This window comes from Dasypus novemcinctus, chromosome 26 (genome assembly GCF_030445035.2).
Source record: "Dasypus novemcinctus isolate mDasNov1 chromosome 26, mDasNov1.1.hap2, whole genome shotgun sequence".
Classification (NCBI taxonomy): domain Eukaryota; kingdom Metazoa; phylum Chordata; class Mammalia; order Cingulata; family Dasypodidae; genus Dasypus; species Dasypus novemcinctus.
Window position 1 is genome coordinate 50,456,929 of NC_080698.1, and position 9,132 is coordinate 50,466,060.

Here is a 9,132-nt window from a genome sequence, read left to right on the forward strand (position 1 = left end):
CCTTAGGTTTTTAGAGCATTTCTTCTCTGCTGAATTCAAGCTCCCATAGCTCACTGCTTTTAATTCAAATGTTAGACAAACTGAAGTTATGCGAGTCTTTGATCCTGTCAGGGCATAATAAGAGTCACAGCTGAAAGGAGAGGAAGCATGGGAGTAGAGCCATGTTATTGGGCAAAATATAATTATGCTGTTTGAGAGGGAAAACAGCCTGACCTTAAGCACTTTTACAAACATTAATGTCTTACTCCTTCCCTCTGGGTAAGGCGGGTGCTGGGAAACGAACTACTGCCCCCTCCTTCAGGCCCCTCCCATGGGAGTTCCAGCCGAGCCCAAAGACTGGATCTGACCTCTGAGTCAGCCCCAGAACTGATCCCATCCTGGAGTTAACTCTAGACGAGAAGTAAGCCTGCCCAGTCTTTCCTACCCCTGGAGTTACCCAATTCCCAACCCAGTCTCTGGAGTTTGGTGTTGATCCTCCCTTTCCTTCAGGAAGCCTGTAAATACAAGAGGGAGCCAAACATCAGGTAAGCACCAGAGAGGAAAACAGATGGTGTCAGAAGACTCAAAACTCCTAGAAAGAACACATCTAAAAGGGAGTGAAATGAAAAAGTGGTTGAGGAAGTCTCAGATACTCCATATCAGAGTGATTCCAAGCCCTAAAACTGCCTGTATTGTACCCCAGTAACACCCCCGAGGGTGAGAATCCCTCTCTGGCTTTTTTGGCCCGTTGGCTTGTACAGGCCAGATCTCACTGGGTCCCACTGCAGCCATGCCTCAGAGCCACAGGGGTTCTCTTTGGAATTCGTTTTGAATTTTGTTTTTATCTCTTGCATTTTTGTCTTCCAGAGTGGACCGCTTAAGGATCTGGACTCCAGCAAGACCCCGCCTCAGCGGCCACCCCCCCAAGGTTGTTTACAGTATATTCTCGACTGTAATGGCATTGCAGTAGGGCCAAAACAAGTCCAAGCTTCTTAAAGTCACTGGTAGTTAATTTTTCAAAGCAGAAATTTTAAGCCAAAAACAAACAGAAAGAATGAAAGAAAAGGAAATAAAAAAGCAAGGAAGGCGGGGAGGGGAGCAACAGACCCTCCCATTGGTGCCGTTTCTGCGATCTTTCAGTGCTGACTGGACTGTGTTTTTCCTATGCAGTGTCAGCTCCTCTGTCTGGTTGTTTACCTGTTCCTGTTCGTGCTTGTAGCGCTCACTTACGTTTCTCTGTATAACTTGCGATTCCAGGGCTATTTGTCAACAGTGTCCAAAAGAATTGTGCCTCTCTCAAGTCTTATCTTCTGGATGGATTGATAGTATTTTTAAAAGTATTACATAATGTGGGGAGAATTGAGAGTAGGGGGCTTGACAGGGGAGAAACAAAGGACACAAAAATAAAACCCATCTCCCTTTTCCCTCTCCCAGGTGCAGGTTAGCCCCCACCCAACACCCACCCCCGCTTGCCGCCACAAGCGTGCTTGGGATCGTCAATGAACTGTGCTTTTCTTTTTGTTTCCTTTTTGCATGACTAGGTTGAATAGAAGTTTAAGAGATTTTCAAGGTTTAATTTCCATAGCTCCATCCGTTAAACTTGAGGGTATCTACCTTTTCCTCCATTTGCTAAAATTTGGTGCAGTTTGAGTTTATGTGAGTAGGCTGACTGTGCCTGTAAAGCTTTTGTATTTTTAGTGATGACACGAAATATAAAGAACAAGCTGTTTTCAGGAATGTGTTCTGTACTTTACATCCCAGTATACCCCTTTGTTTTTATTAACTAATTAGCTATGAGATTTGGAAAAAAAGACAAAAAAATCGGGCCGCTGAAGTGCAATATCAAAGTGAACTTGTGAGTATTCTGTGTATTGATCTCAGTCCTCCTAAGTTGTTTCTTCTTTGTTGCTATTTCTGAATTGGCCATATGTGCGCTTCTGTGGAACTGATGAGGCTGCTTTGTATTCCCCAAAGCTTTTAACTGCGTCCAGAGATGGTTCCTTAGCAAGGTTGGCCCTAGACTGCAGGGAGCTACTAAAGGTGTGGGAAGGATCTCATCATTCTGCTGTTGGCCTCTCTTGAGGCATCATGACATGAGACCAAATAAAAAATGTCCCATTTCATTTGAGTGGGTACACTGCCGGCACTGCTCTGAGGTGGACTCCTACTTTAGTTCTCAGCCATTACTAAAGCCCTCTGGGGTCGAGAAAACGATGAGCTTTATCTTTTCTTGGAAGAACTGTCTAGATTTTAGCTTATGTGTATTATGGACAGAGGCCCCATAGCATGGCTCTTGAAGAGCTCTTACCAGTTTGTCCTCTTCACTTCAATGAGCAACCTCTGGGCAAGTGATGAGGCAGTTAAGAAAAACCAGGCCTTGGGTTCCATGCCTCATCTCGCCATCTCCTGGCTGGGCTGGGAAGAGGCACCAAATGGCCTCCTTTAGAAGATAGTCTGTGGAATTCATGCCAGCAGTTTGCCTTTTAGAAGAAATGCTTCTGGTTCTACTTTTACATTCCCTCCCACCTCTGCATTGATATGTCACTGTTCTGGATTACCAGGTTTGAGGAGTAATTGATGTTGGTGGCATATAACATGATTTACATATCAAGGGGCATGTGCCCTCTGTTCTACTTTCATTGCTGGCAAAGTCTGAGGCCACAGGGAAATGCGTTGAGTGTGAATGTTCTGGTGTGATCTCTTCCTTAGATGATGATAGTAGTTGTTGATATGTTGTAAATATATACAAATATGCATACATACACTTCCAGGTGGGTTGCATAAGATTCACATTCTTAAATACCTCCCAATCTGATGAAATGATAGAAAGGAATAAAGAAACAATTCCCAGAATGCAGGAATACATTTTTTTTTGTCCAAGTGATAATGGTGAGCTGATAGTGGTGTTGCTTCTCTGCATGTTATCAATATGAAATCCAGGTGCTTCTCATGTGACATTTGTGAGCCATGAGTACAAAGTTGCCATTTGAATTCAGTCAGGCTGCAGAAGGGTGTCATCCAAGGCCTCTTAGGTGGGGGAGAAACGAATCATGGCTCCCACTGCCAAACGCAATCAGGCAGCATAATCTGCCTGCTGTGTGCCCACAGGCAGCATGCTAAGGGACTACTCTGTGGCCTGAGGGACATCCATGTCTCAGTATAGGATTGCTGTTTAGGTGTTTTGTATCCATTTCTTTTCTGATGTTGTCCCCTTTTTTTGTACTGATCCAGCTGGGAGAACCTCAGCCAATGCTGGAAGTGTGATTGAAGTACCTCTCTTTTGTGACTCTTGTACAGCTTAATGTGCAATAAAGGAAAAGTTATATCTGTCTTCAGTGTTAAGTTGTAAAGTTTCTGGCTATACAAGTCTCCCTGTACAAGTGAAAAAGAACTCAGGTATTGATACAAGAGGCTGAGCTCTCAATCTGTATTACTTTACAAGAAAATGCTAATACAAATTGATGCCAAACTTTGGAAAGGCAAAAACTGATTAACATGAAATAACCTGCTAATCTCTTAAGAGTCATCTTCACTACTTTGATTTGAACTTGGAATGTCTTAAAGCACACAAAATTCTGTATATTTATTTGCTTACTTAACTTACTACTTTCTTATTTAAATGTAACTGACCATGGCATTGACTGGTTATTAATGATAAAGGAGAGCCAATGCCATGTAGAGGGAAAATGGGTGGACAATCATGATGCCCAGTGGTATAGATAGACAATTTTGCATCGCCTGAGGGTACAAATGTCCTGGTGTTTCCAGAAAGCTAAGTTAAATCACAACTCTTAGCTGCTGTTGAATTTCTGTCCTCTCCTTCTAAGAGGTCTATGATGTGAAATTGAGGCCAAGAAATTGAATCTCCGAGGTTAATTGTGCATTTTTCCCATTAGTCAGCGTGTGTGAATGAGGTTGTCTTTTGACTTCTGAGTATAGGGCATCCCTCAACAAAATCATAGCAGTCTGGTACCACACTTACTGCCCATCAACCCCCAGAGGAAGAAGGGCCTATGCTCTCTCCAGCTGCCAGATGCTTTTCTGCCTCGTGCTGGGAGAAGGTATGCTGGTCCTCTTTTAGAACTCTTCTTTGCCAGATGGGGCCCTCTAATTCCCCAGGGGAGAATGGGATTTGAAATAATGGAGAATTTTATCACACACACCTGAAAGGTACATCACAATGAACTCCCTGAAGATGGTACTAAGAAGCAAAAGAGTTCCTGGGAAGAAAGGACTCCTCTTGGTCATGGGGTATGAAGTTCCTGCTGAAACAAAGCACTGGTGGTATGGAATGTGACAGACACATGCAGACCTGGACTGGATGGAGGCCAGCAGCATACAGATAACACTAAGTCCCTGATCATTAGTGAATGTGAAACGTGATACTTTTTCAAGGACTTTCTCATCCATTATCATCTTTCAAACATTCTACAGTCTTGAAAGATAACTAAGGCTAGGACTTCCTTTTTAATAGTTTTGTGCTTGGGAAAACCGAGGACCAGACCAGAGAAGTCTGGTGAGCTTGCTCAATGGGTCACTGATAGACTATTTCTTAGGTTTTCTGATTCCCAATTTGGTGTCTTTCCACCACCGTATACTGCTCTGCTGTGTGGAATTGCGAGTTTCCTAGACCCTAGAGCAAGGTGACCTGTACCTGAGGATCCTCTGGGGAAGAGGGATGGAGTCAGCCCACAATCTGGGGGTCCTTCTGTGGGAGAGCTGGCCTCTGATTGGGGTCTGCTCACCCCAAATATTCTTCTCTGTCCTTCTGACTTCTGCTGTGACTGAGTTGCTGTGCCTCAGAGGAAGAGCACGTAGTAGTAATGTGTGATGGGAACCAGGGTTTCCCTTTGGAGCCCTTGAGAGCCTCGGGTTGCTCCTCTTAATAGAGCTTACCCTTTGGCACTTCACTAACCACACTCTTTGAGACATAGATTCTAGTATGGAAACCCTTTGATATGGTTAAATTATGAAGTTTTTCTTGTACTGAACCTAGGGGGCCCTGGGCAACCCCAAGGAATGCAACCCCCAGGCAAGGTGCTGCCTCCACGCCGGCTCCCCCCTGGACCATCACTGCCACCTTCTTCCTCTTCCTCCTCCTCCTCTTCTTCCTCCTCGGCTCCTCAGCGGCCGGGCGGCCCCACCACCCACGGAGATGCACCCTCCAGCAGCAGCTCCCTGGCAGAGGCCCAGCCACCCCCGGCCGCACCACCACAGAAGCCCCAGCCTCACCCACAGCTCAAGTAAGAAACAACTCAGCAGCTCCTTCCCCCTCCCCCTCTTCCTGCCCCTCCTCACAGGCTCCAGAGCTGCTAGAAAACACCTTCGGTCAGGCCTCCTACAGATATTTTGTGGTGGTATTTTTTGGGGGTGGGAGGTAGCCTAGTTGAGGTTGATTTGGGAGGGTAGGAAAGAGGGAAGTGAAAGTCTAGAAGCTCAGACCCTCCCCTCTCTTCCCAGGGAGTGGCTGAAGCAGAGTTGCTGCCCCATCTTCTGTTCTTGTACCAGCTTCCCTAAGAAAAGCAACTTAAGAGTAGTTTTCGTTTTTTTTTTTAACCCTGCCTCCCACTCTTTTTTTCCCATTTCTTCTCTCCCTCTCTCTTCTCCTTCTCTCTTTAAAATTAAAAAAAAAAAAAACTTTCCTGCTTCTGACTCACAGTTTAGGGTGTGCAATCAGCAAGACTGCTGAGAAGGAAAAGGGAGAAGTAGTTAAATGCATTTCAACTTTTTACCTTCACCTCTGTCAGAAGGAGGTCATTTTCTGGTGTGGGTCTCAGAGGGGTGCCCACATAGAGACTCTGAGGGACTCCATCCTCTTAGGTTCTCTCTCTGCCAGCAATAACCCTAGAAGCCCCACCATACTATTCTGCTTCAGAGGGGAGAACAGAGGCCCCTGGAAAGCAGAAAGCTGTGTTTGGGCAGAGATAGCATCTGGGTTTCCCACCATCTCCCCCAAGAACCTGAGATGCTCTGACAGGTTACAGTGTTCCCGAATAGGCCTTTGTCATTACTGACAGCAGATACAGCAATATCCTTAAGAGAATGGGAGCGATTCATCAGAGCTTCTCGCAGTGAGGTAATGGGCAATCAGAAAAGTCTTCAGGGAGCAGGAAAAGGGGTTTATAGAATTTTGGAGCTCAAATAAGCCACTTAGACATCATCTACTCCTGGCACAGACAAGGAAACAGCTCAGAGAGATTCAGTTAATGTTCCTTTTCAAAGTCATGATGCTGTTTAGTGGCAAAACTGGGTCAAGGCTCGGTCTCCGATTTTTTGTTTTCTCTGGGTTTTCCAGTCCTGTCTGATAGGAGGGACGTCACCCTCTCCTCCAAAGGTCTGGCCAGGGACACATTTCACATGTAACCTGCCATATAACCTCCCCTCCACCCATTTGTTTCCTGCATGATGACTTCTTGATCTCTCCTACCTTCTCACTCTCCAACTCTGGCCCTCCTCTGTGCACAGATCTTTGGGTTTTCACTGCCTCTGGACTGAGACTAGAACCCTCTGCCCTCTGTGTGTGCAGAGAAGCCCCTGATTGCAGAGCCAGCATGTTCGGGCTGGTCCCGGCCCTAAAAAAAAGGCAGGGCCTCTGCCCCAGGCTCACTGCAGGAGAGAAACCACTCACCATCCTATAGAAGGGAGATTCGTGGTTTGTACCCAGCACTTCAAGCCACAAGGAGAAGAGTTTGGGGACCAGAAGTCAGCAAGAAAGTTAAGAAAGAAACAAGATGGGTAACTGGAGAAGCCCAATCCCCTGTCCTCAAGTGCTGGGATGTGCCTCCCCACTACCTTGTTGCCTTCACCATTTTTCCTTTCTAATTCATTAGGCTCTAATGGGGAAAAATAAATCCCTAAAATGTGTGTGATTTGGATTTTTTAATTAGAAAACAACCTAGTAACCTTTTATAGGACTGATGTGTGTCTCTTGCCCCCGGAGACCCTGAACTTCAAAGACCTTATATTAGGGCTTCTGTAAATCAACTTGCTAGAGTGATCACACATTTTAGGAACAGGGAAGCTTAAGCACTAGAGAATGGGGTAAACCTAAGGTTCTTTTGGAATAAGAGACAGAAAGGGCCTAGCAATCATTTTTTGAACATCTACATTTCACAAATGAAATGCGCCTCAAAGGGAGACATGATTTCCTAAGGTCAAGAGTGAGTGAGTGAGAGAACCAAGACTTTGTTTTGATCCTGGATGTTACTTGGCAGTTGATGGAAAAAAGAGTGCAAGTGTCCATGGCTGCTACATTTCATCAGAGGAGAAGGGTATGAGATTCCTAGATCAGTATTTACCAGGTTGGAGGCCTCTAAAATTTAGCAGGAAATAAAAGAAATAGCCTCTGAATCATCCCTTCTTCCTCTCTCCCTTCTCCCTTTTCCCCTTCTCTCTTTTATCTCTTCTCCCTCATTCTTGTACTGCCGCCATCCTTTCCTGTTTTAGCAGCACTCAAGGTGAGGAAAACAACTTGAGGGCCTCCTGGTATCCTAGTAAAATTGCCCCTTTTGGCTACAGCCTTTCTCCTCAGTCACCCTGGCCTCCCTGGGGTGGGAATGGGGGTTCCAATTGTTTATCCTCATGTCAACATCCTTTCCTGCCTTGCTGGGAACACCACACTCTCATGTTCTTTCTGGTTTTTATCTTCAAGCAAGTCGCAGTCCCTGACAAATGCCTTCAGCTTCTCTGAGTCCTCCTTCTTCCGGTCTTCAGCCAATGAGGATGAAGTCAAAGCGGAGACCATCCGGAGCTTGAGGAAGTCCTTTGCCAGCCTCTTTTCAGATTAGCTCTTCAGACACACGGGGGCACCCGGCCTGACCGGGAAAGGTATCTAAGATGTTGACCAACAGTTAGCCACGCTTGGTGGTGATGTCCCACGACCTTGATGTGTGTGGCCCCTTCTTCTGCTCCGTTGTGCTAAGTGATGTTGTACAGCTAAGAAAGGACCATGTAACAGTCTCAGGGCAGGTGCCTTACTGGCAAGAGGCACCTGACATCAGGGAGGAAAGAGCTGCTTTCCTGTAGTCATGAAAGCTTCTTTCTGAAGTCCTTGTTATCTGTGAGTTTAGTGGCCTTATTGTGACAGCGCCATCATGTCTTATACTTCCCTGTGAAACCAGAGTGACCTTAACTCCTGGTAGCTTAACCTAGATCAAATGCTGTGCTAAGCATGCCCTCCTCTTCCTTTAGTCAGTGCTACATGTTTGGGGAGTACATACTTACCCAGTAGTACTCATGGCTCTTAAGTTTTAGGAACTACCCTCACCTGGATCCCTTGTCACACCTGTTTAACTGTTTAGTACACCACCTGCCCAACATTCAAGATTCCTAGACTGCTGTAGTGGTGAAGCAATTTAGGTCTGCTGATATTTGAGAGCACAAGAATCTGAAATTTCCCCATTTTTTCTTCTGCTAGAGGGTGGTTCTTACCTCTTTGCTGCAGGGAGGAGTATGCATGACCCTGTAACAGCAGTATGCCAACTTTTGTGTTCATCTCCAAATAAATGTTAAGACCTTTGTGTAATAAAAGCAGTAGCATTAAACAGCATTTGATTCCGCTATGAGGTCCCCTCTAGGCCACTCCTGACTGAGAGAGGGTATGTGAGGAATGTGTGTGTGTTTGTGAGTGTAGGGATGTGAAAAGTGTATGAGGGCGAGGCTGTGTTGGTATATATATGAATGTGTTTAGTAGCTGTGTGATTGTAGATGTATGTCTGTGTTTGCAAGTAGCCGAGAGTATGGCTTTCCTTTAGATGCCACTTCTACTGGGCCTCCTGGTACCTCTCTGGTGAATTTCTCTCCTACAGATAGCTGGGATTTCTTCAGCAACTCAGAATTTCTACCTATTGTACTGAATTCCAGCTTTCCTAATAAGCGCCTGCTCTACTAACAGCCAAGTTAAACCTACTTTTCTGGTCCATCAAGCATCTCTACCAAAGCCCACGCAGTGGTGCCATGGGGGGCTGGACTGACCTACTGTGATGAATGGGGGATCCCATAAGCCTGGGTCCCAGCATCCTGAAGAGTTGCAATTGAGGGTGGGCTTGGAGGGCTTTCACTCTGGCTTCTTCATGACTTTCTGATATTCAGGAGTATGTTCCCAAAGACCACAAATGCTGTGAAGATACCACATTAGCACTGATAAAAAGAGAT

At 45.6% G+C, this 9,132-nt stretch overlaps 1 protein-coding gene across 1 annotated transcript in view; it reads left to right on the forward strand.

Moving 5' to 3' along the window:
* The window catches only part of SYN2 (synapsin II), a 218,052-nt gene extending 209,525 nt beyond the window's left edge, over positions 1-8,527 (forward strand). Inside the window, exons 11-13 of the mRNA XM_058288638.2 lie at positions 847-907; positions 4,976-5,222; positions 7,631-8,527. Of these exons, the coding sequence (XP_058144621.1) occupies positions 847-907; positions 4,976-5,222; positions 7,631-7,766 (444 nt within the window). The 3' untranslated portion in view covers positions 7,767-8,527. The remainder of the gene's footprint in view (positions 1-846; positions 908-4,975; positions 5,223-7,630) is intronic.
* Positions 8,528-9,132: the final 605 nt, after the last annotated feature.